Here is a 27,895-nt window from a genome sequence, read left to right as displayed (position 1 = left end):
CGTATACGACAGTCAACCTAAACTAAGATTAACAATAAACTCTAACGTGTGCTTTTCTGTTAAATGTCCTAATTTCTTTGTATTTTATTGAAGTTTTGAGAAAAGCGTTTGTCATTATAATAACAGCTTTAAACATATTTTTACAGTCTAAGCTGTCTATTTATACACAGTATAACTGAGTGCTTTTAGTTAAACATGATCAATTACTTTTTTCAGTAACCATGTCAGTTAAAAATTGCTTACAAAGTACAGTCTAGTTAAATTATGGTAAATGGTAAGATCTTAACAAGGTCTCTAATTTTTAAAGTCATGGGACCATTTTGAATATTTAAACAGACATGTCTGACAACTGTGTTATGTCAGTGTTTACCTGCCAGGTGTCTGTTGTGTACAAGTCCTGTTATGTTTTTCAATAAACTTTTTACTCAAACAAAGACTAAAAAAAAAAAAAATCAGTTAATGATCATTTTCATGCCCCGCCAGCTCTTTTTGGCTCCATCCTGTCCCTTTGGCTCATCATGGACTTGGCTCATTTTTCTCCAATTTGCTCTGTTTCCTTTTGGATTTTGTCCCACATTAGAAAAATATTTACTGGCATCAAGTTTGGAATGTTTTTCCCTCATGTTGGCTCAGAGGGTCAAACTCTTTATTCTTATTGGCTGCTATTTAAAAAGCCCATTTAAGTATAAACATGGTCTTTATCAGAACATCTGCATCTTTGGTGCAAAAGTGGAATCAAGTATTTTATGTCAAATTACAAGCAAACTCGACATATATGACTATTCTTTTACAGTAAAGACTGAAAATATAACCCTCATATTGAATCTAGTCATTAAATTGATGCTAATTAGTGTTAGTGGCTCTATTCAGCATCAAGTCTTTGATTTGACAGATCTGAGTGTCTGTTAACCTTCTGTCATGAGCGATAGCCTCTTATTGCAGAGGTTCTCTTTATTTAGAGATTCTGATCTCTGCTAAACAAGCCAAAGTTTAAAAATCCCAGCGATGCTCTTTGAACAGCCTTATTAAAGAGGAGAGAGGGCGTTACATGAGCAAGGAGAGCAGTTTTTAGTACACTATTCAGCATTTTATGGTGTTTTTTTTATCTGAAGGCTCAATACCCAATCATTTCAAAGTTTATAAAGCTTTTCAATCAAATATTGCTTGTTTCATAATGAGCTTTTGCTTTTAAATTAAAGTTAAAGACCTCTACATTTTTCAACAAACACATTTCTTGAACACACAGAGACTGTTTTAGAAGGTTGTTATTGTTTAAACAACTAATAAAACATGTTTTAGAATTAAATCCCTTTTTATAGATGGTTCAAATATTTAATGTGAAAATAGTAGTAATTTCCACTATTGACAACAGAAGTAACATTTCAGTTTCAACAGGCAGTTTACTGCTGTAAGTAGCTGTATAAAAAGAAGACAATCCTTCCAATAAAACATGATTTATTTGGATAAAGTTATTCAGCTTTGAAAGTATGCTGAGGGCTTAGATGTAAAGTCTTAAAATCTTTTGGGAGATAATGCAACATCTTTACCTTTACTCATGGCTACTATTACTCAAACTTTAAATCAGATTTGAAAATGTCCTTTAAACCACATTTGCACTAAGTATTTGTAGCCTATAATATCAGGAACTACATTTCAAGAACATAAAAGGTTCAGTCCGCTCATGGGAGTCTTGCTAAAGCCACAGCTCACTCCCGTTGTCTCAGTCATCAGATGTAAGGTGATCATAAGACTTGAATTTTGAGGCGGTATTTCTTCTGTCTTTGCATTACGAAAATATCAAACATGTTTGATATTATTGTAAGTATTTAGTCTGGTCATATGCAAATTGTGTTTCTCAGTGACTCGACCAATGGGAGCTGGTGCTGTGCGTAACCACATTAATTCACTTCATGCTTCAAAATATGAAAGTGAGTGTAGATCAGTCGAGAGCTGCTGCATGTCCGCTCAGAACTCAAGAGATTGAAAAACTTTTCTGCAGCTCTGAGCTCAGAGCTGCAGTCAGATCTCTGCACCTGTGTGTTTGTGTGCCTTGTCCGTCAATTCATTCCAGGCTGACTTGACAGGTACGTTAAACCGCCACTGGGAGTTTCAAAGTACAAGCCTGATCAGTTTGTTTCCGTGGCGAGACAACTCATGTTTCATACGTTACTTTTATTCTGAAGTGAAGTAAAGTGTAATTTCTTGGTTGTTGCAGTAACATGTAAAGTTGCTTCGGTGTTCAACTTTCCTTTTGTTTTTACTCGATGTAAATTATTTTAAAAGATCAAATTATAAGAGATATTAACTCAAATGCAATCTCTATCTCCTTTTACATCTTGTTCCCTGCTCAAAAAGTGTGTGAATTTCCACCTGATGCATGATGGGAAATAATCTCAAAAGGAATCTTGTAGTTAGGGACCACCAGTCTTTGCAAAATCTTAGTCTGAGACTAACAACTCAATGGCTTGCCGATAAATTTGGTCTCAGATGTCATTCTTTTTAGAGACTTTTAAGAGTTTTAGCAAACTCCTCTGGTGTAAGTTCGGCAGTCTCTTAAGGCTTGCAGAAAACAAAAAAGAATTTGGTTATTGCCACAACAATAATAAAGTATGCTTCTAAACACCATAATGTTGTTGAAATTGTTCATACCTTGATACCTTTTTATACCGTATGACTAAATCTCTGTTTTTCCGTTACTTACAATAATACTGACAGTACAGAATCTTAAAAGTTTTGACTTTCAATCTTTTTTTTCTTTAGAAACAAAAGCTGACATAGAAGAAGAGAGAGCATTGTTCAAAATGCACAAGTATGTATTAGTGCATTTTTGACAGTTTGCAGCTTGTTTGCAGCTCAGTGTTCATTTATAGTAACTTGAAACTAAAAACACTAAATTATCAAATATTTGTGTTCTAGGACCAAGGCTGAGCAGTTAATCTAAATTCTAAACTCTAAATCAAAGTACGTCCTACTGCAATTTTCACACTGCTGAAGAACTAGAAAAAGAATTACAAATCATGCAAACATTCAAGTATCCTTTTTTCAGGACTAGTTTATTGAAAATGAGAATGATGTAAAATTATCATTCCCTTCATTCATTCATTCATTCATTCTCCAACACAAATTCATATTGAATTTGCAATAGGCATCAAAATAATCACAGTTAGCTTAGAAAATTTATCAGCCCTAGTTTAATCTGTTGCACTCAAATGATTTATTACTTGTTTTTTTTTTTTTTAAATACACTAGACAAGGAACTTTAAAAAAATTGCCAAAAAAATTGTTCAACCCTTTCTAGGACTTCTGTTTTTGTTGGTCTGGTATAACAGGTATCCATATTACTGGCTTAAATACACCGTATTTACTGGAATTGTATTGAAGTTCCTGTAGTAATCACTTAAATCAACAATATTAAAGTCAGAACTACTCAATTTATTTAGACCCTGGTTCTTCCAAACCTTTGGAAAAGTGATAACATTCTTGCTTCAAGCCTGTTAGTAAATAAATCCTTTCAAAATCAAGGTTCATAAATGTAAATAAAAGGGTACTGAGACAGATCTGGTCTTAATTTGAGCCAGGGATAATTAGAATTCTTTATAATGTGTTCAAAACCAGCACAAAATCTTAATATTTAAAGCTTTCTAATATTCTTATTACAAATAATCTTAAACACATTTATCAGGCCCCACTTTGGTCAGCACAAGTAGTCATAAAGGCCTTCTTTGAACTTCACACCTGTCAACAATGATCACTTGAAAAATGAGTGATTCAGCTTTAGAGAGAAACAATATGGGAGAAATAGTGACACCCAGGTGCTAATTTTCTGACAGTAATTGAAAATAAATGACAAAAGAAGAAACACTAGGCTCTTCTTTTGTGCGTTGTGAGACTGTTATTACTACATTTTCTGCAGTCTTTATTTTCAACTGTCAAAAAACTAAATAGAAACATAGTTATACTGATCTGTTGAGAAAGGCTTGTTAAAATCTTCTCACCATAAATGATGGGTTTTTCTCAGCTCCCTCTGTTTGGTTTATGACTTTGTGTCACTCTAAGAAAATAAAGAATAAGTTTGTCTTTTTTGCATTTGAGCGACTTTCACTCATTTATAGCTCATCTTTAAAGCCTTTAAATGAGCTAAAGTGTAGTCAGCAATACATTTATCTGTGTTTTTGTGGGATTTGATGTCGTAATTTAGGGCATACTCAGTGGGTTTGTATCACTAAAATCTGCCCAAACTAGTCTATATTGTCCTGCAAATTTATTTAACACAGTTTTTCTTTTTATGAATGATACTCTGTCATAAAGAAAAAGTAAGTGATGTATTTTCAACATATTTTACTAAATAAATAGTAATTATCCAAAGCCATTCCTTTAAAACATAGACACAGTATTGTATATTTTTTTTAAAGTTTTTTGACCTCCCATAACAACCATGTATGTAAACAGTATATAGCCAATCTGTTTCCTCTCAAGAATTATTCCAGTTTTGGTGAGTAATAGATAAATCATAGATAATGCTTTTCCTATACTGCTTTTTAGTGTCAGAGAAAAGTGATGTGTGAAAAATTGCTTACTGAAGTCTAAGTTGGTTTCTCTCTTTCTCAGGTTCGTACTCTGGCCAGGACGGATGAGGCACGGGGTCTTCTGTGGCTAATGGAGGAGGAGGCGGTTCAGCCTGGAGGATCAGAGGAGACGATGCTGGACAGACTCTTTAGCTACTATGGCTCTGTACAGGGAGACAACAAGGGTAAAATATATTCAAGAATTAACTAATATTTTTGAGATACATTTATTTTGATTTGGGCTGTTTTTTTGCTTTACCTTTACATCCATCAGTAAATACATCATCAAGTTTGAAGAAATCATGAAATAAGTGGATATCTTTCCTTTTTTTCTTCAAATGACCTTCTTTTGTTGAGATCAGAATATGATTGAATAGAATAGCTGTTAATGGCTATTTGACAGCTACAGGACGGTACAGGTTTGGGTATGTTGCTTCTAGAGCCAGCTTCAGAAGAAGTGAACATATTTAAAGAGTTAGAAAAGATAAGTATATCATCATAATAAGATATTTTTCTTTTCCTCCAGGAGCCAATCTGCTGTTGCGAGGGGAGAAACCCCTTCTCTTCCTGTTGGGTCACAGCCATGGAACAGACTGGGTAGAGTACAACGCTCAGGGCTGGCTGAATCATGCCAAGAACAACCCCGCCGCCCAGAACGCTGCCACACTGCTGCAGGACTCCCAGAAGTAAGAGCATCACACAGCCTAGCACACAAATTCTTGTTTGTTGTATCTGAGTCTGTGCTGATTACTGGAGCTGTTCATAAAACAAATTTCCAGATATGGGATAAGAGAGAGCGGGGTCTGTTGAGTCAGAATTTGCAGTTTCACAATGCTGGATTTCCATAATTCTGGCTAAATGATAACAAATCCAATCCAGAATCCAAAACAGAAAACACCACAACATCTGAATCCAGACCAAAACTGTGAGCCGACAAAAAATGCGGGTCTCCGCACTTATATAAGCAGTGTTGTAAAATCAATCAACAGCTCACAGAAATGTTGTCTCTTTCTGTACCTCCACAGGAAGAACATCAGCGGTCTGTTCATGGGCAGGGCCAGCGGGGCCACGGTACTGTCAGGCTCCATTGCAGGACTGGAGGGAAGCTCTCAGCTCGCCCTGAGACGAGCCACCAGCATGAGGAAGACATTCACAACAGGCGTTGCTGCAGTGAAGAAGAGGAGTCTGTGTATCCAGGTCAAGCTACAAGTGGTGAGTTTATTATAAACATGTTTGTTCTAGTTCTAGAAAATCAACAACTGTGAAAGTCTGAGCAACATCTATTAGAACTCGGCCCCTGTTGCTGTTACTGTGATTGTTTTTATAATGTTTAACACCTAATATAAAAAAGATTAAAATCTGATCAACCCCTGTGGACATCCTGTTATAGATCCATTTAGTATCAAGTATTGAACCAGTATTGTTTCAGTTTCAGACATCATTCCATTGTGGAGCTTTGTGATACTTAACTTGCTTTCAAGGTTAAATCGTTGGCATTGTCAAAACACGAACAGAGAGTCTTTCATAAAAACTTGAAAAAGGCAGGTGAAGTTATACTGGAAACAGATGGCTGATCGTCTTCTCTCTCTCTGTGCTCAGGATGCTCTGATCGACATGGTGCGCCGCTCCAGGGTTCACTTTGTCCACTGTCTGCTGCCCAAAGCTGAGGCGGTGGGTGGAGGAGGTGAGCCCAGAGTGACCCACGGAGAGAGCTCTGACTCAGGCCTTATGACTCTGGACGTGGGCCTCCTGAGAGCTCAGCTCAGAGGATCCAAACTGCTGGATGCTCTGCGGATCTACAGACAAGGTGAGGAAGAACCACACTTGCTTAGTTTTAAAGTTTGAACCTTTTTTTTTTTTTCTTGTCTGAACCTACATTTTGGTTTGACCTGTTAATTAACCTCAAGGTCAGTCTTTTAGGATTAACGAGGTCGGATTTTGTCATTAAAATCTGATCTTATTACTTTCTTTCCTTGCCCAAACTGTTTAAATCCAAAGATGAATTCATCGTCCAGATTGAGCTAATCGGAATGGATTCAAAAACGTTCAAGTTTGATCCTCAAGATCCCTTTTGGAAGCTTTCCTCTCAGGCTTGGGCTCTGTTAAACATGCTTATTAAAGGGCTGTTTGGAGCATGAAGTATGATGTTACAAACCACAGAAATGGCAAAAAATGCTGGTTAAAAGTCAAATAAGATAGTCAGTGTCTCTATTACATTTGATCAAATAGATGAATAAATGAAAAGATAAATGATACTTTTTGGCTAAAACACAAACCTTCACATGTTTTTCACTTTGCTTTTTAATCTATAAAATCTATATTTTTTTTGTTTGTTATTTTTTGTTCCTGTAACTTGGATTTTGATATGTGCTGCCATTTTGAAACTTTTGAATGACTTTTGAGCTTGGGCCAAGCACTCCACTGATGGTCTACATTGATGTGAAGTGTAACTTTCCCCTCCAACTATATTTATTTTTGTTTGTATTTTTTCTTCCAACAGTAAACTGAACAGTGAACAATTGCCTTCCTTTGTTGCCATTGCTCATCTGACAATTTTTTTTTGTTCTTGTGACTCCTCCTTTCAGGATATCCCGACCACATGGTGTTTTCTGAGTTCAGGAGGAGATTTGACGTACTGGCTCCACATCTGACAAAGAAACACGGACGTAACTACATTGTGACGGATGAGAAGAGGGTGAGTGATCGGGCTGATGATGAATGAATGATGACTGGTTTAAATCAAGGATGATTAATACCAGTTTTGCTTATTTTCAGTCTTTTCTATGGTTGAGTAAAACAGTGTTCAGCAACTTAAATCCACAAAATAGTTCAGATTTGTTTGAAATGTTTACAGTGTTTGTTTAAGGGATTAACAGTATTTGTATTTCTCCTGATTACCTGAACAGTGATTTAGTGCAGTGTCGATTGAATTTCCTCACTCCGCTGGCCGTGGTAGTAGGTAAAAGTAGCATAAAAGAGTGATTGCTGACAGACAAGTTCTTCACAATAAAAGTACCTAGGGATTATGGTATTGACATGCCTTTATTTTGAAACAGCCAAATCAGGATAAGGGGTGTTTTCAGGAAAAGCAACATTACACAACTCAGATATCTAAAAATACAAACACAGGAAAGAAAAGAAACCACATACAGTGAGAAGCTGCAGCAAATAATGAACTGAGCACTCAGTGACTTTTAAACATCTCAGGGGACTGAGACATTAAGCAAAAATTGCACCGGCTGATTTTTGATTTTTATTTTATATTTTAAAATCAAGAGATTATTTAGTTTTTTTTAGTTCTGTGTTCCTTTTTAATTTTGGCATTTTATTTTATTTTTTTGTTAGTTTCTAACATACTTCAGGCTGTAACACCTTATTGTATCTTAGAATTTTGCATCAGGTACCTTTTTGTTGCTTTTTTCCTTTTGAATCGTCCCCAAAACTGAGGTACAAACCGAACCATGACCTCTGTGAATCGTTTCACCATGACGGGTTTTAGAACTTTTCTCCATACTAAAGGCAACAGTCAGTCATCTTTGTGCCTCCTGCATCAATATCAATGATCCACCATTTTTAAACCCTCCTATTTTGAAAGAGAACAACACCAAATCAATGCTTCAGAAAAATCTTAGTCATTTTCTGGCTTAAAGTCGTTAGGATGTTAAAAGTGTAAAGTCTGGATATTTCTCTCTTTGCCCTTCTCTTTCTAATCTCTCACTATGAACTGAATCCTTTTATTCCTCCTCTCTCTGCTGTCCTCTTCCTCTTCCAAGAGCGCTCTTGTGTGTAATTAATTATGATTGTGCAGGCTGGCAGCATACGGCTACTGTACTGATTAATTACAGGCGCTACGAAGAGCTCTCTCTCGCTCTCTCTTTCTCTTTCCTCATTCCCTCGTCTCTTCCCATGCTTTTTTTTCCTTCTCATTATCTTTCCATTCCTTTTGTATTGGAGGCCTTACAGTTTAGAAACATCCCTGAGCATATGATTAATGTCTCCTCTACATGCAGCTCGGGCGGTGGACAGTAGCTCTGCACAGAGGCGTGATTAGCTTTTATGAAGGCAAGGAGGAAAACATCTCTTCTTTGAGGTTTCTTAGAGCTCATCAGCTCAAGTTACAGTTAAGGGACAATTTTTCTGATGTTCATGAATCTACAAACTGTTTGTTCATGTTTGTCAGTTAGATTTTAAGTTTGAAAATGGTATGAAAATAAGTCACCGCTTTCCAAAGAGTAGATCTAACTGAACTTATGATACCTCCATCTCTTGGGGGAATTACAGGATAAAAGGAAGAATTTTGAGACCCGTGAAAAAGGTGAATAATTGGATGGATAAAATGCTAGAATTTACTTCAGAGGAAAATGAAGCAGCATTGAGGGGAAATCAGTTTGCAGAGCCCGCTTGAGATTTAGGTTTTGTGTCTTTTTGCTGAGACAGCTTTAATGTGTATAATTTTTATATTTCATACCAGTTAATTTTAGTTGACATTTATTGAGTGAAAGCTAAAAGAGGCCCTGATAGAGGAAGCCTCCAGTCCAACACCTTAATATTAATTTCTCAAAGGATAAAAGCCTTAAAAGCCAACAGTTGCTCATCCAACCTCTAAAATCAAGTATATTACAACTAAAATGTGAAAGTTTTTTTCCTTTAATAGCTTTGCACAAACAGAGAGGAGGAAACAACATTTTATTAAAAGATAAAAAGATTATAATGTAAGAATTTGAACAGGCTATGCAATTATTTTGGAAAGGAATTAAAAAAAGAAATATGGGACTTGACAAGTTTCAAACAGTTCCTACCTACCCTTAAACAAAAATTGTTTAAATACAAGATTTTGATAAACTTTGGGCGCCAGTTTGGCTCGGTAGGTGGGGCAGGCACCCATGTACAGACAGAGGTTGTGGTCCTCGGCGTACTGGTCGAATGGGATCAATTCCCGGTCCCTGCGCTGTTTGGTGCATGTCTTCTCCCCACTCTTTCGCCTCATGTTTCCAGTGTCTTATCTAAAAGAAAGGCAGAAAAGTCCAAAAATTAATCTTAAAAAAAAAAACAAACCAATTTGACAACCTGGAAGTCTTTAGATGTATATCATCATTTAGTTGAAATAATGAAATAAAGCCACTTGTGTCTTTTAGTCTTTTCAAACAGTTGAAGTAGGAGAAAACAACAAGATGACATAAACATCAGCCTTTCTAAAATTAAGTTCCAAGGATAATAATTTGCTGGTACTCTGAATGACAAAATAACTTATACATCCAATTTCAATTTTTAGGCCCAAGATAAATAGTAAATGTGTAGATGTTACATATAATGTTACCATTAAAAATCTTTCAGCATTAGTAGGCTTTTAAAAAGTTTAACTTATTTAGTCAGCTCAGAAATGTTTTAACCGTACCAGAATTTTTATGAGGAACAAAAAAAGAAGTCTTTTGCACCGATATTTGTAATCTCATGTTTTAATAACACGGATTGGAAGATACAGAAATGTTTCCAGTTTATTAGTGCAGTTTGAGTTTGCTTGCGATTTTTGATGGATAAATTCCTCTCCTATACACCTGTCTTATGATTAAATGTAGATTTGGCAAAGCTCTGTTACTTTTTGAATCTACTGATCATTATAAAACAGAGGTTAAATTATTTAAAAATGCATAGAATCAAAAGTGTCAAAGTATTTCACATTTTTAGAACTATGGTCAAAATAGAAAATATCTATTTAATCCTGAGAATTTTCCATATTTCATTGATCATTAATTATCTAGCTTTCTTTCATACATTTAATCCAAAAGCTTCCATATCAGTAAAAACACAATTATGTCAGTCAAATATCTCATTTTGAATTGTTACATATGTTTTTATTTACCCTATGTGAAATCTAACTTCTGATAGACATATTCCATTATCAAATATGTAAGTTCATTACTAATTTTTGTACCTTTATCAAATACATATTTGTATATGAATTTATGTTTTATATACAAATACCTGTGCAAATGGAAGTGCAATTTTTAAATATTAAATATCTGACAATAATGTGTGGTCACATACAGTACTTAACAAATTTATTAGACCACCTGTTTTAAAACGAAAAAACTTGAATATTTTAGAAATCTTTCAAAAACTTGTTTAAAACTGAAAATGTTACTGTTATTTATTTGGCAAATAACAAACTGAAACAACTAAATAGTCCTTTTTCCACACATAATAACCAAAAAACTTCATATTTTGTATTGCCTCCTTTGGCCTTGATAACAGATGCTGCCATTGTTTTTATGTACTTTTCCACAGTCTCTTTTGTTATTGAGTTCCAAATAGTTTCTAGCTGTTCCCACAGACTTGCTTTAGATGAAACTTTTGTGCCATCAATCTTTGAATCTACTAAATCCCAAATTTGTTCAATAGGATTCAAATCTGGACTTTGACTTGGCCAGTCCATCAGTTCCAGTACTCCAGATTCCTTTTTCTTGGTCAAATAGTCTCTGCACAGCTTTGAAGTATCCTGGGGGTCATTGTCTTGTTGGTATATGAACCCACGGCCAATCAGATTCAGTCCAGAAGGGACTCCATGATGCACTAAGATGTTGTGGTAGACGTTCTTGTTCATGATACCGACCATTTTCACTCATTTGCCTACGTCGTATCCACAAATGGAACCCCGTACCATAATGGAATCTCCATCGTGTTTCACTGTGGGTGCAATGCATCTGGCATCAAAACGATCTCCAGCTTTTCTGTGGACATAAACACGACCATGCTGACCGAAGAGTTCAAACTTGGATTTGTCCGTCCAGAGTACCTTCTTCCAGTCATCAACAGTCTAGTGTTTGTGCTACCTGGCAAATCTTAGGCATTTCTGGATGTTTGCAGGCCTCAATAATGGCTTCTTAGCAGCTGTTCTTCCCTTTAAGCATTGTTCCATCAGTCGTCTGCTTATGGTCATTCTGGAGACTTTCTCAGACTCTGATCTAGAAGCATTCATCTCTGCCTGAAGATCAGCAGTGGTCTTCCTTCTGTCTCTAGTACTTCAAATCTTGAGGTATCTGACATCTGCTTCAGTTAAATTTGGTTTCCTGCCTCTTCCTTGGCGCATTTTGTAAGTACCAGTCTCGGCAGTTGACTCCAAAGCATACTTGACCACACAGTGAGAACACTTTATGTCTTTCTCTATTTGTCTCAGAGACCATCCAGCATCAGGAAGTGCTTTGATGTGGACTCTTTCATTTTCAGTGAGCTCTCCACATTTTACCATTTTGAACAGGAATGAAGAATTTCAAACTGAATTCACCTTCTTATACCCAAATTTGAGCCGGCTCACTGGGCTTCTCTGAGAAGCCAGATATTAATCAAGCATGACATTCAACCACTAAAACTCTTTGTTCTGTTCAGGAATGCAATTAAATAACTATAATTTGACATATTAATCAAGAATTAATAGTGTGCTTTACTATTTTTTCATTTTTTTGTGAATCCGTAAATTTGAAAATTCATGGATAACAATAATAATTATATTTTAGCATTAAAAATATCATTTGGGTTAAAGAGCTTCTACTTATTGGTGTATTAACCACAACAGAAACATAAAAAAAATGATTTTGGTAATTACCAATGCTGTTAATTTAGGGCAACTGTGGCATAAACCTTACTTTGGGTGGTTGTCTAATAGATTTGTTAAGCACTGTATGTGCACTTACAAAAGCATGGAAGATGATGCTTGGACATTGCTTTAGCTCGGCATTCAGACTATTTCATAACATCACCCCACAAACAAAAACTCCAAAACTTTTCCTTACTGTATGCACACTAATAGATTATTATTGTTAATATCTTTTTTCCAGTGTCACGTCCGACAAAACCTCTGAGTTCTGATGATCAGACAGTGTTAGTTTGTCTTCTAAAGGTCGAGCTGACAGAATCAATGAAACTCGACAGAAAAAGACCCAGGAAGACTCTCTGTCTGTTTTGTTTTGTCCTTTTAAGTCCCCCCAAGGCAGAACAAAGGGAGCTGTATGTGTTTATGTGTGTTTGAGTGTGCGGTTTTTGATGGTTTCTGTTGAGTCCGTCTGCTGACATATTTGTTGTGATGTTTGCAGGCGGTGGAGGAGCTGCTCGATTCGCTGGAGCTGGAGAAGAGCAGCTACCACATGGGACTGAGCCGGGTGAGTCAAGTCACACAAGTGAACATTTAACTTCTCAATAAACACACGAGAACTGTAACTACAAAGTTCTAACTTCTCAAATCGTGGTAAGAGCCTTTTATCAATCTGTAATTCGAAGAAAAGCTTGAATGTGACTCTGACATAACGTTCATGTATTTAAGGAAGATATTTGTTTGAAATTGTGTGTGCTGCTTCTGGAAATTCAGCACTTTCAGCTCAAACATTAGTGCCTATTTTGGCATCTTTATGGTTTGTGTTAATATAGAACAACAAGTTGTGAAAGAGTGAAAATTAGATTAATTAAATCAGTGAAAGGCACAAATCTCATATTAACTTTGCAAAGCAGATGGATTTGTCTGACTCCATGTCTGTCATCAGGCAAATCCATCTTTTAAAGCTCCAGTCTGAAATGATTGTGCCAGGTCTAAAAAGGGACCTGACCAATCAGCATCTTTTTATGATGGATGTAGGATGTAGTTATAGTATAGCAGCAGTTCTGTCAGAACTGGATTTCTTCATTAAATAAAGAGAAAGGAATGGCACGATAGCTCTTCTTCTGACCTGCTTCTGCATGAATTTGGAATGGTTACAGGCGTGGTTAAATTTCACTGTAAACCAGTATACAATGGCTGTCGCTGGTTTAGCGATTAACTAAAAAGTAGCCATATTATAGCATCAGAGCTGGATCACTTTTTTAAAAAAGCATAAAAAAGATAACAAAGCCACGCTGAAAGCTTCTCTTGGCAGAGAAGATGTTTTCGCACTTCCCCAAACTGGCCTCGGCATGAATTTTATCCACCGACAAGCTCCACCATTCATAAACTACGGCAGCACCTGTCTGCCAAACTCTGGTTACAACCAGAGCTGCAAGTGCTTGAATACGTCATGCTGTCTTGTAGCTCTGATTGGCCTGTAGTCAATGTGGCAGACAGTAAACTCATCCAATCACCTTAAGAGATTTCTTTAAATGTCCTGTGCTTCCCATGAACTTTGAATGGGAGGTTTCCCAGATGAATTTGAATATCCATTGCATATGCAGTGAAGCAGTCTATCTGGCATGCCACTTTAAGCACACCGTATCTTCCAATTCTAACACCATTTCCAGTGTATAATCCCTTTTTTCCTGATTGGATTGAAGCTTAGAGAGTGTTTTATGCCATTGACAGTACATGTGAACAGCAGAGCAAAAGCAGACCTTGTAAGTGGCTTAAAACAGAAGAAAATGAAGTTTGAAAGCCTCTCACTTGCTTTGAGAATCAAATACTTAATTTTTATTTTAGGTTTTCAATATGAAATGTCTGAAGAAGTGCTATGATGGAAAGTTACTTTAATGTAAAACCAATGTGATACATTAAGTCAATGAAAGGAAGGGCCAAAGTGACTATAAAAAGAAAATACTAGGGCTGGGACGATTCACTTTTCTCCCGATTCGATTTTTTACGATTTTTTAGGTGCCGATTCGATTTAAATTGCGATTCTACGATATTGCCGATTTTTTGCAATCTTTTGTTAGCTTTTTAAACACCAGTGAAAAAGATGAATGATAATGATGCCTACAGACTATATCAGGAAAAATACACATCACATGTGTATAACGATACATCACAAAATATGTCTAACTAGAGAATACAAAATAGTTATAAAATGGTCAAGTGCAGGATTTCTCAGTTTATTCACAACAATTTAGTATCAGTTTCACAGAATTTGACAGACTGAGCTAAATACTGAATATGAAGTGCATAAAGTCTATACATATGTGTGTAGTATATATATGTATAACTTATTATGTAATTTTAAGTTAATATCGAATTTAACAATGTAGAATTAAGCTATTTAAAAAATATATAGTCCTGCATCATCTCGCATTTTACCCATCTTTGTTCAATCTGAAGATGGGGATTTTCCCCATTTGTTGCACTGAATTAAAATGCTACCGTGATTTTTTTTTTAAGAAAAGGGGAATAAATTATTATAGAGTTAATGTACTCCAATCCTTTATATTTCATATCGTATCAGTTTTTTATGTCATCACATAATGTGTTTGTGGAGGGAGATTATGGGAGACGAGCTGATCGTCACGTCCAGCTTTAAGACTGATGGACTGTGTTTTGCGGAGGGCATGACGTGACAGGCCAGTATTTCTTTCTTGTGTTACTGAAGCCGTCATTCTTAACGACACTACATGGGACAGGTCCTTACAAATAATACGACTGTGACTATGGTTGCATGAGTAGAGACCAGCGGTAGCTTCAACAGGCTTGTTTGTTGACGTTAGCCATTAGCTGTAGCGCTAACGCGATGATGCCTAACTAGTAGATTCGTTGTGTTGTCTCAGTATTTTACTCTGGCGTGGCATATCTTGCAAACGACTGTCTAACTCCTGTCTAAGTTTGTGCGGTCTTTAATGTTTTGGAAGCCAAAATAAGTCTACACATCCACTATGAATGCGGCAAAAGTCGCTCTGCTGGGTAGGTACAAGCAACCGGCTCACGCAGACCGGAAGTCTCGTGTGATCTCGTTGTCTCAAGAGAGAAGAGGCAAGAGTCAACTGCCAGCTAGGGATGCCTGCTGCCAACTAGCGGTCAGGGGGTGAAATTACACCACAAACTACCGCACCAACAAAGTGAATAATTAGCTAATTAATTAAAAATCGATACTGCATTTTAAAATATCGATACAATATCACGCCAGGAAGTATCGCGATATTTCTGTGTATCGATTTTTTGTCCCACCGCTAGAAAATACCATACTTGAGTGAGGTTTAAATGTGGTACAAGGACCTGAAGCTTTTCTGACAGAGGGTTGACTTTGGTTAAATTGAAAATCATGCAATAATTTATATCTATAAGAAAGCCTGTAAAAGAAGTGCATAGAAAACCACCCTAAAGATGCAACACAGCGGTACAGTACCTGAAGTTATCCTTTATTTTAGACACAAAGGTCAATATCAGTGATGAAAAATTGTTTTATGAACAAGAATTTAATTGGATATTTTTGTTAACCTTTTTAACAGTTGTTTAAAAAAAAAAAAGAAAGATTTTTTTGTGTTGTATTCATTGTTGTAATAACTAAACAATACTAACAGTACCACTCCTGGTGGATGCTTCAAATTCAAAAGGACACACAGACAAAAAACATCAGCAGCAGTAAATAAACAATATCTACAAGCCTCGTTCTTCTTAATACCCATGTTTTATATTTCTTTGGGAAAAGGCATTATACGCATAAATGCATGACATGTACAATGATAAGTACACTAGTACTTGTATACACGCTTTCACTATAAAGCTCATGAAAACAAAATTATTTTTCCCACAATGATGTCAAACTGTGACAAAGCAAAGTGAGGCAACTGAAAGGGCCTGTGAGTGCTTTTCAAATGGAAAAAGGAAATATTCATAAAGAGTATTTAAACTAGAGCTTTGAGAACCACAATTCTTTAAAAGGTGAAACAAAATTGAGAAGTACACCTACTGAATTAAGCAACACAATAAATGGGCAGCACCCTGAAACAAAGAGCCTGCCAAAGATAATCCTAAAGAGAGTGAAAATGTGTAAAAACTAACCCTATCTAGTCCACTCATTGCCAGTACCTCATAACAATAGCAACAATAAACACATCAATAAAAACATGACTAAGAGTAGAAAACCATCAATAGAAGGCTGTCTCTACAGAGATGCAGAGATGAACTGATTTCAAGCACCTTCCAAAGCAGTATAAGCTTTTTAAATGGGTGAGTCAAAGAGGCACTTCTGACTGATAGGTTATTGCGGCTGTTTATCAATCAGCTGTTTTTAAAAACAGTAGCACAGGTGAGTAAAGCAGCCAAGATAACACACTGCACACCTGCAACCGACATAAACAAAACATATACACAAACTCAGATAGACTCCAGGAGTCACACGGATCCACTGTGGCTGTGGCTAACACCCATAAAAATGAAGCACCTGCTAGGCTGATTTCATCCCCAACCCTTTGTTTTGGGTCTGCAAAGTAGTAGTAAGTTTAACTGGTGTGAAAGCTATTAATTGAATCCTGGTGTGGACCAAACAACCATACAGAAACCATCTGCTAATGTAGATCTCAGCCACCCTTTTTCAGGCTCTGATGCGGTTTGTTCACAGGAAGAATATGAACTGACTTTGATCTGACCTAACTGCAGAAAGCATTAAAAACCTCATATATACCTGCAGGGTCTTTGGAAACAGTATGAGTGGATGAGCAGGTCATAGTTTAGGAGGCTCATTAGGCACCATCTCCTCCACTGTCTTGATTAGAACCTTCAGTAACTCTAGTGTGTTAACTTATTTTTTTGGCTGACCACTGAGGTCAGCCCTACAGGTGGCTCTGTCTGTGTCCGACTGACTGACTGACAGAGTGACTGACTGAGTGATGCTACTTTAACTTTCAGAGTCATACCATACAGAGAAAGTCGTCGGTAGTGGCTGCCTAATGGCAGATATAGACATAGCTTTAGCATTGTGTCTGTTTTACTATAACTGGACCACATCTCTGTATGAAATGAAGAATATAAACAACCCCAAAAGCTTTTCATGTTGGGAAAGATGTTGTCACTCTTCTGCTGACCTACTTCAGCATAAGTATGGAATAGTTACGGGGAAAGGGTTAGTTTTTGCGAGTGCTTGTAAACAAGGCCTGCTAGTGGAGATTAGCTTTGACTTAGCTACAGCAGCAGTTTTGTCTGAACTGGACAATGTGTCTTTATTAAAACACGCTAGGAACTACATGGTGCCAGATCCACCCGGCCTGTTCGATGGCCACTTCTGGCCCATGTATTTGAAACAGATGTTTCAAAGATGTTTTCGCTCTACTCCGGTCTGTTTCGGTACGGGTTCTGATCATTACGGGTGGCTTGTCCGGTATATCCAGGACCTCATGCTGTATTAACTGTTAGCTTGGATGTCGCTGTAGGAACGCCCGTTTACTCAGAACTGGACCACATTTCTTGTTAAAACCAGAGCAGAGAGCCACACTTCTCTTGGCAGAGAAGATGTTTTATGCGTCTCTTGTAGTGAGAACAGAATAAAGGGAGCACAAAAGAGCACAGAATAAAGGGAGGATATTTTCTCCTCACCGTTTTGCCAACAACATTAGCGCTGTGGTTGACTGGATGTGTATGTGTAGGGGCATGTGCTTCTTTGTACCCAATCAGATGTGATAAAAAACAAGCAGAAGGGGGGGGATGACATTGCTCTGGGCTCTGTGCACCATTCAGTCTCCACAGAGAGAGAGAAAGAAGGAGAGAGAAAATGGAGCTTTACAAATTTAAGTCACCAGTACCAATAAATTCCATATAAATAGGGATAGTACCAGGTTGTGTAACATAGTTTTTATACTGAACGTTGTGTAAAATTTAGTCATTCTTTCAGTTTTATGTTTTTTTTTTATTGTCCCCATGCTCCATTTAGAGTTTGATTTAGTTGGGAAATATTTTGACAAAACAGTGTCATTTATTTTATTAGCTTTCCCAGATGTATGTCAGATATAGTCATGCAATGGCTATGAGTTGATCTGGCGTGTCAGGTTAACTGTTTCCTGCTGACAGGGGGTTTTTGTTTTATACTTTTGGGATTCTTCGATTCTCAACCCACAGACATTAGGGACAGCACAATTACACACCCCAACAAAAACAATCCCTCTGCCAGAACACAATTCAGTCAGGCATTTTAACAGGCATCCTAGATAGTTGCGGTCAGCCATATACTAGGTTTTAACCTAGTCTTGTTTCATCCACAGCTATGCTTCATTTCAAACTCTGTTGTTTGTCTACAATAATAAATGCAAGAGATATAACAAATATTGACCAGAGCCAACAACATCCGTGTAGTTGTCTGTCCACTTTGAAAGTGGGCAGTAGCTTTGGAGCAGCCACAGCCAGACAGGAGTCAATTTGGTTCTGTTTACCTCTGGGATTTTCAACAAAGTCTAGCCAATTAGAGAGCATTTTTGGTTCACTTGTAAATGTTCTTGTGTGAACACAGACCCAACATGAGGTAATTATGCAACAAGGAAACATACTGGCCCATGATTCAGACCAGAGTAAACATATTTTCAGAGTGAAAATGCCCTTAAATTTTAATTGAAAGAATTTTGGTTGTGATTAACATAACTCATCTTGCCTATAACTGAGTGTTTTTTTTTATTTAAAGCTATTTAACCAGGAAAACCAAATTGATATCAAGACTTTCACTTACAAGAGTATCCCGGCCAAGACAGACAGAGGCACATTTAACAGAGTTACAGACATGATGCATTAAACATAAAAACACTACAAACACAGATCAAGTAATTTCTGAGTCACAGAGCAGAAAGTCATCAGTCAGAACATCTACAACTTGATGCATCTTCCTCCAACACCTTTAATCTACTTTTAAAATAATTTAAGAAGACCAGCTCCCCAAGACATACAATTTCCTAAAGAAGACTCCATGCTGCAGTAGCAGTATATCCAAAACTCCTTTTACCTATTTTGAAATGGACTTTTGGTACAGATAACAAAAACAAATCTTGTGACTAAGTCACACAGCGAAGACCGTAGCTTCTAGAACTTTTCACATGAATAATATCACACAATTAAGATAGAAGTAGCTTAAGTATAGCCTCATAAATATGGAAATGCCAACCAGCTTAACCATACAGAGCACAATGATAAGTTAAGGACTTGGGACATGTTATAAACTGCAGTGGCCCATGGTAAACAGGAGACAAAGATTTAATGCATTGGAGGTATGCATGCATGAATAAAACACAACCATAATCAATCAGAGGGATAAAAGTGGCATTGACAAGTCTTTTCTTCACAGTAAATGAGAATAGACTTATTTCCAAAGTAAAAGCCCAGACGCAACTTCAACTTCTTTACAGGTTGCTCTATTTGAGGCTTAAAAGTCAAAGAATCATCAGTCACAACCTGGGGTATTTATAAGTAGACACAGACTAGGTTACACCATCCTGAGATGTGGTAATGGTAGGTTGGTTAAGTGGCTTGTTCTTTGAGTTTGAAAACATCTTAAGTTTGATTTTGTCAGGATTCAAAACCAATTTTGACTCAAACGGAACATCCTGTACAGCATCAACAGCTTCCTGTAAGTAACTGTGAGCCTGATGTTAGGTAGGAGTAGAACAATAAATGACAGTATCATCTGCATATAAACAAAAATTTTGCATTTGGTACATTTTGACAGATACTGTTAAAATAAGAGTTAATAATAGTGGTCCCAAGACTGAGCCCTTAGGCACACCATTTTTAACCTAAAGATATTCAGAAGTAAAGCCTTACAAATTTCTAACCTCGACTTCATCTGTAGAAGTTTTATAAAACTGGTGTCAGTCCAGAAGTCTCATTTAAAATTTTTGTTTTAACTCTAACTTATTTGTTACCCTCTGTCCAACAGAGCCTCCAAAATGTGACTTTGCCCCAGGCCGTGTTACTCCACCAAAAGACCCCCAAGAATTTTTTTCCCCCCATATTCAGGAAAACATAATTTTCATAATTTTTTTGACATTTTGACTTGGAGGCAGTTTCCACTTCAGGGTAGTAAACCCTGAAAACTCCCATAAACACTCCAGACGTCACATCACACTGAAGCTGCATCTGTCTGCATGGGACAGCATGTCGAGTCCATCCGTTTGTGACAGGCATGTCTTTTGTGTTGTCGTCAAGGACAGAGCTGCCTTTAAGTCCTGATGTCTTTTCACACAGTGACACTCTCAATTAAACAGATAATTAGAAGCATTTACCATTCTCCTCGCCTACCTCTCCTCCAAAGTCGCTGCTGTTTTTGTTCCTCACACTGGTTTTCACCTTCATTAGTCCTGCTGTGTGTTGTTTTTAATCTCTCGCTCTCTTTATGTGGAGGAGGAGCTGATCCTCGTGGCTCTCTGTATCTGTGACCCGAACCGAGCTGCAGTCAGACACTGCCAGACTCCAACTCTTTGAGATAAAAAAACACAGCTAATCAGAAGGAAAAAGGCAGGCTGATGGTTTTGTTAATTAGATCTGTGAATGTCTATGGAATAAAGAACAGGCAGGGCCTTGAGCTGTCAATTAGAGAGGTTCCTTGGCAGATATTGCAGAGAGCTTAACCTTGTCTTAGTGTTACTTTTCCCAAGTTCACATAAAGTTTCAAATCAGAACTTTTTTTTTCCTGTAACTTCGGCTTCTTGTTTCACTGGCGGACTAGATGCACACATGTCCAACCGACCCACACAGGACGGAAAAGTGCCACCAGCCCACACAGTGGGCCACTTACTCCTCTAATTACAACGTCTACCTCCTGTAGTGTGGGAAACAGCCTGAATTATGAATAAATGAGCTGCTTAAAAACAGAAAATAACATATGATTAATACATAAGGTTTACATTTCCCATGCATTAGTCACATCTGCTCACATTAACAGTCATATTTAAGGTAGGCGTACCTGCTAGGCTTTGCTGGGCATTCAAAGAAACTTTCTGATACTGTTACTGGAATTAATTAGTCTATTTTACAATTTTTAAGACATACTAAATGGCATTTAAAGGAAAATGGTAACTTACTTTTTTTATGCAGGAAAGAACATCATCAGTCATCTTGCATCCTAGGTTGGTTTTACTATTAATTGTCATCCAAATGAAAAGTGTCACTAATGACACTTAAATCTTACACTGTGCAGGTGGCAGCAGTGCTGCCTTTTCCTCTCTGCCAAATGTCTCCTGGTCTCCTCTGCCAGCTCGTCTATGGCTCTGTGCCTGAATCATGAAAGCATCTCCTCCCTGACAAACAGCTCTCTGAGGAGCTCCCAGCTCATGTTAGCCACACGTGTTATCTCCTCCCAGGCAGGTTCAACATCATCATCTCTCAGCAGCTTCTCCCAATGAAGATGATTTATTTAAGACGCTGAGTTCATTTAGATGTTCTGGAAAAGACTAACCTTGCAAAGCAGATGGATACACAAGACTCCATGTCTGTCATCAGGCAAATCCATCCTGAAAAGCTTCAATCCACAACATTTGTGCAGAACCAAACACTTTTCAGACCAATCGGCATCATTTGCGGAGAAGGAGGTGGTAGCTATGGGCGGAGTTTAGTTCTTCGAGCCATTTGCAATGGCTGCCTCAAATTTGGACATCAGCTTGGAAGTAGCTATAACATAGGGTCAGTTTTATCAGAATTTGACCCCATTTTCTTTTAAAAGAAGTACGCAGAGTCACAACGAAAGCTTTTCTCTGCAGAGAAGATGTTTTTGCACAGCTCCCGGCTGGCCTAAGCATGAATTTTATTCACCAAGGAACTCTGCCATTCAAAACTATGACAGCACTTCCTTTTAGCTCAGGAGAAGTGCATGCATACAAGCTTAACCTTAAACAAAATCAATGTAACTAAAAGTTACTCACAAGAGCTTTAAAGAGACTCTCAACTTCATTATAAATGATAAAACACATTTGTAAATAAAGTGTAATATTTGCCAAATGTAAAATCTCTGGACATTATTGACTGTAAAATCGTGCAAAATGAAAATAAACATAAAATAAAATGTTGAATCTGGCAGTAGAGGAAGTAAAGAAAGTCTAAAAAATCTTAATCGATTGAATGGAAACATTCAAAGTGTCTCTTTGGCATCTAGTCATTGTATTTATCAGGTTAAATCCTCTTGGACTCAGAGACAGTGTAGTATCTTTTAGCGGCTCCATGATTCAACTTTCTTAAATGGATTGATTAAACTAAACTCATCTTTTACAAGTCATAGAAGTTTTTGATTATCCATTGTATTTCTTTACTAATTCATAAATAAACTAAAATGTTAATGTGACTTTTGGTCACAAATGCTCATCAGTCCTGATGAATATTTGTTACAATGGCATTTTTTTTTTTTTTTTTTACAATCACAAGGTCAGGATGACAACTTTACAACCATCTAAATATCTGGCCACAATTTCTCTGTCAATTTTTAAAAATAAATTCATGGTTTGGAGTGGTCCTCTCTTCTGAAGGACAAAATGTCACTCAAAAGCTGCTTAATGAATCTGCTTCCACAAAGAGCTGCCTGCTAATTCAGACTCGGGAACAGAGCAATGTCTCCTCTCAGACACAAATTATCTCGAAAAAGATCGAGCATCATGATGTGGGCTTTGAAGGGGGTCAGTGTCAGCCTGTCTCAACACTTACAGTCAAATATGAAATTGTGCCTCATTGGAATTCAGAAAGAGGCCCAAATCATTAGGAGAGAAAAATAAGACAGGAAATTTTCTGAAAAAGACAATATCATAGTACTACTAAAGCCACTGAGATTGTCCTTCAGAGCAAAGAAAGTAGAAATAACATAAGCACTGAGCAACTACAAGCAACATTTAAGTACTTTCATGTATAGATTTGGTGGAATATGCTTTCCACATTGAAACAATTAAAACATTGACCTATTACAGTCTAAAATAAGAGCAGCCACCAGACTATTTTTTTTTTTTTGACAAAATTACATGTTAGACCTTTTATACATGGGAGTAGCATGTCTACTGCTGCCCCACTGCTGCCCCAATTGCTTCCTTTATTAAAACAAATATTATGTAACAGAAATATCTTATGAGATCTTTCTTTTTTTTTTTTTTTTTTTAGGTTTTTTTTTATTATTACTAAGTGATGCAAGACAGAACATGACAAGTGAAGGACAACATACAAGCATTACATACAGACAGTGGAGACAAGACAATACAGAGACAAAAAGGGACTCATAACATTTTAACAGTTTGAAGGTGTTAAAGGCGTATGTCTTTGTGCGTGTGTGTGTGTGTGTGTGTGTGTGTATGGGTGTGCGCGTATGTATACATGCCTACACATATATGTGTGTGCATATATTTGTTTTTGGGGAGACATAACAGAAAGGTGAGGATATGGTTTGTCAAGCTAAGGTGTGATTAAGTTGTATAAATACATGATAGACAGGAGGGGAGACACTAAGAATGCAGTATATGTTGATATGGTGTATATATGGAAAAGAGTAGATAAGGTGGAAGAAAGAAAGAAAAAAAAATTAAAACTTAATGTTCAGGAAGGAATGGAAAAAGAAGAAAAAAGAATGAAACAGAACAAATGGACAAAACAAAAATTAAAACCAACAAAAGGAAAAAAAAAAAACGGAGAAAATAGCAATAATAATAATGATAATATACGTGATGCCATACTTCAGGTTCTTTTCATTACCGCTACAATTCTTGCTTCCTTGTCTAGTCTTTGTTCTCTATTTGTTTTTATAAATGAATTAGTTCTCCATTTTTAAAGTTTCACTCCTTTTATCTTATTTTAGTCTATTCTTCTGCCCACCCCTCCAGAAAACCCTTTATTGTTACTGTGTATATGCGAATTTAAGGTGACCCTACCTCAGTCGCCCCCTGACCCTTCGGAGGGAGCCAGCTGATGGGTATACCTGTGGACAGTTTGTCCACCAGTTGAGTGACTCTCAGACCCAAAGGGAGGGAGTTCAGATATCTGATGAGATCTGAACTCACTTTTATTTAAAACACATAAGTCAGCTTGAGTTAAATAAAGAAACTTGTGAAATCAAGAGTAGACCAGCAACTGTTGCGTTCTCTAAGTTAAAAAAAATGGAAGGACTGGCAGTTCATAAAATGAATATAGAGCTGTTTATTTTAAAGTTATTCAGGATGAAAAACAGCTGTTACATCACTGTGTTCAAAGCCACCAGGCCATATTCACAAAAACTATGATTCATTCAGGAACACTCTAGATTTTACCATTTTATTGCAAAATGGATACAGTTTTAATTGGCAGAGAAGGCTCTGCTTAAAGATGCTCCCTTGGTAAGTCAAGCAACATGCTTTGACTTTCCAGAGACTGCATAGCCAGAAACCCCCATACGGATAGATACATTAATGACAATGTGCACTGAATACAATAAAATTGGTGATAAAGCAATGAATGCATAGTTGCATGAATTTGAATATGAGGGTGCAACATCTTTATGCTTTAAAGGAGGAGGCTGGGGTGGAGGAGGTTAAGCTTTGCCAGCAGCAAAGTGGTGCATCAGCATTAATGCAAGCAGGGATTAGTGAGAAGTACGTCATATTTAAATTCACTGTATTGAGAGAAAGAGCTGTGATTGGTTGTAGGTGTTGGGGTGATAAGCAACAGCTGACTGTGAGTTCATGGCTGGGTATATGTGTCCAGCCTGAACTAACACTCAACTTAAATTTTACCACAAAGAACTTGAGAGTTTCAGCTATGTGACTGTCATGATCTTTTGATTTGATTGTGTTATTGTCTTAGGCCAGCCACATACTACAGGATTTTAAGCCCGATTTGAGGCAAAATTTGACCCCACCAACAATTATGGGGGTGTATACTGACTGGAGCCTCGTCACAAACGATTATATGTCTTGAGTAGTTTACATGTGTGTGGTGTCAACACAATTAATTTACTGCTCCAAATCGCGTTGTAGCCTCCCAGACCCTGAATTGTATATATCAAACATGTTTGATATTTACGATTCTAGGTTGTAGTGCCACTGACGGAGTACCCACAACAACCAATGAGAGCGAGCACACCAGGTAGCGTCACTGAACAGATCATATTTACTTTCACTGCTCACATCCTCAGCTGAACCTTAATTCCAGCCAGGATTTCATCCTGAGTCTTTCCCTTGTTTTATGATTTTTGCTGCACCTGTAACGCCTGCCAGGGCACTCTGTTGTGGAGAGGCAGCAATACGGTATCGACAGACATCTGTGTTTTTCTTTTTTTTTTTTTTTTTTTTCCTGAAAGTCACGTGATCACGCAAGATTGTAGGCAGGTCGGCAGGTGTGTGGTCTCCAGTGATCTGACAATCTGGCTGAGTCGTCTAGTGTGTGCATTCAGAGGATTAAAGATAAAAAATCTCTGGAAATTACCCTGAAGTGTGTGGTCTCCCACGGTTTTAAAAATCATTTCAGATTAAAAAATCGTCTAGTGTGTGGCCAGCCTTAGATAGGCTTTAAATTGGCTTGTTTAGAAAAATTCAATATATCTGCAACGTAGTGCCACTAATAAACTAATGTTTTGGACTGAGTTAAAGATGCAAAATTACTGTTCTTATTGTGCCGCTGAAGTGTGTTTGTAGAGAGTGTCTCGCAGCTGCTTGAAGTTGAAAAAACATCTTCCTCTTTAACAATATGGTCTGTCTCTGTGGGAGTCTTTCTGTAATGTTGTCAGACACTTAGAATAACAATGTGAGATTTTCAGCGACTGAAACAACTTTTATTGGATGTATTTTCATCCATACACCTAAATTATCCCTAAATGTTTATGTTTCATGCCTTCTGGCTGAAGAAAAACACCAAAGCTCTTAAAAAATAGGTTTGACCACAGCCATAAACACCCCCAAAATGTAAAGTCCTTTGAATGTACTCATATAAAATTTCTGACAAGCCTTTAGTTCGGACTTTCCAGTACAGCTGTCATCTGAAGTACGTAGCCAAGATTATTTTTTTCCTGAAAGTTATTCCTTAATAGTGTCCAAAGAGAGGATTAGTCAGCACCAAGCTGCCTGCTGAAATGCCCAAAATCATCAGTTATTTCCTTCAATTTCATATAAACATGCACAAGGTTTGACTGATGGCTGGAACTGAGACAGATTGCTAATATTTATGTGATTAAATAAAAGCTTTTAAGTGTACCCACTTTGATTCTAAACAGAGTATGTTTCAGGCACCACAGACTGTACACTGCTGCAACCTCAACAAATCCACTGGAGCCACTTGAAACTTTTCATACATATTTTAGTTAAAACTGTTGATACAAAAACAGTCGAATGTTTGCAGTTTTTTGCCTTAAAGAAAAGTGTGTATGTTTCAGTTTAAATCTTAACATCTTCTTTCTTCCTGCTCCAGGTGTTCTTCAGAGCGGGGACTCTCTCCCGGCTGGAGGAGCAGCGGGACATACAGACCAGGAGAAACATTACTCTGTTCCAGGCTGCCTGCAGGGGATACCTGGCCCGACAGGCTTTCAAGAAGAGGAAGGTGAGGCTGTCTTATACAAAAGGAGGGATCATTTGTTTCATTCATCCTAAAGGACCAAAGGTCTCTGTGGCTTTGATGGATTTGTTTCAGTTTTGTTGTTATAATGACATTTGTGGTCAGAGACAACTTGATGGAAGAAGAAATATAGCTATGAAGAGGAGTGGGTGTCATTGGGTTTCTGTTATTTTGTTTTGTCAGGGATAACCTGGCCTGGGAAATATGGCCTGAGTTTATATCACGGTATTTTTCCCGCCCTTTACAGCATTATATAGCAGTATTACAAAATTCAAAAAGATAACAAATTTAAATGCAAACTCAACTCAGTGATGGCATACTCAACTCATGTCTGAGCATGAGATCACAGAAAAAACATTTAAAGTCTTTTTGTGGTCATTTCTTATGAGAGGAACCAGAGAGTGCAACCCTACTGGAAGCATGACAGAGGAATGCATGTCAACAATACAGGTGATATTACACTAAAAACTCTGCGCGAAAATTAAACATTAAAATGGGACCATACAACAACATCTGCCTGTTATTTGGTTATCATATTATTTTGTATTGATTAAACTGTTGTAGTGAGCTACTTTGTTATGTTTGCTGATTGATTTTGAAAATTAATTGAGTTTACACCAAAGTGATCCCTGCATCCTGAGTTAGTTTGGTTTCTAAAGACTGTGAAGGTATTTCTGCTTTGCTGGTTGGATTCTTCTTTACAGTGAGGTGAAAGCAGATCAGGCTCAAAGAGAAACATATACACTGAAGCCAAATGAGCTTTCTGGATACTTCACAAGTTGCCCTTGTAGAGGATTCTGTCTTTGCCTTGTTGTTTTTTACTCTTGACATGCTGTTGAGCTCTGCATGTGCTTGTGTTGATGTTGTTGTGCAATACAGTGCCTCTATTTGTGCCTGGCTTTTGAAGAAGCCAGAGATCAGTTGACTTTTGTTGTGTTTTATCACAAAAGTTTCGATGTAGTTAGTGGAAGTTTTCTAATTTGAACACACACTTCATTTGCTTCACAGTTTTAGCACATCTATTAAAAGTGTGTGTGTGTGGGTGTGTGGGTGTGTGTGTCTGTGTTTGTGTCGAGATTAAACTTTGGATCCCCGTCCTCCTTTCATTACCATTTCGTTTTATTTTTTCCCTCCCTCACACCACTCAATCCTG

The 27,895-nt window shown here is 37.3% G+C and overlaps 1 protein-coding gene across 14 annotated transcripts in view; it reads left to right on the top strand.

The window, feature by feature from the left end:
• myo18ab (myosin XVIIIAb) overlaps window positions 1-27,895 on the top strand; it is a 202,117-nt gene that overhangs the window by 91,700 nt on the left and 82,522 nt on the right. For all 14 annotated transcript variants that reach the window (XM_041804165.1, XM_041804150.1, XM_041804142.1 and 11 more), the window contains 7 exons: window positions 4,609-4,750; window positions 5,092-5,251; window positions 5,591-5,777; window positions 6,165-6,372; window positions 7,151-7,260; window positions 12,653-12,718; window positions 26,599-26,727. In XM_041804165.1, coding sequence (XP_041660099.1) covers window positions 4,609-4,750; window positions 5,092-5,251; window positions 5,591-5,777; window positions 6,165-6,372; window positions 7,151-7,260; window positions 12,653-12,718; window positions 26,599-26,727 — 1,002 coding nt within the window. The remainder of the gene's footprint in view (window positions 1-4,608; window positions 4,751-5,091; window positions 5,252-5,590; window positions 5,778-6,164; window positions 6,373-7,150; window positions 7,261-12,652; window positions 12,719-26,598; window positions 26,728-27,895) is intronic.

Source organism: Cheilinus undulatus, linkage group 2 (assembly GCF_018320785.1).
Source record: "Cheilinus undulatus linkage group 2, ASM1832078v1, whole genome shotgun sequence".
Classification (NCBI taxonomy): domain Eukaryota; kingdom Metazoa; phylum Chordata; class Actinopteri; order Labriformes; family Labridae; genus Cheilinus; species Cheilinus undulatus.
This window is presented reverse-complemented; position numbering and strand designations above follow the sequence as displayed.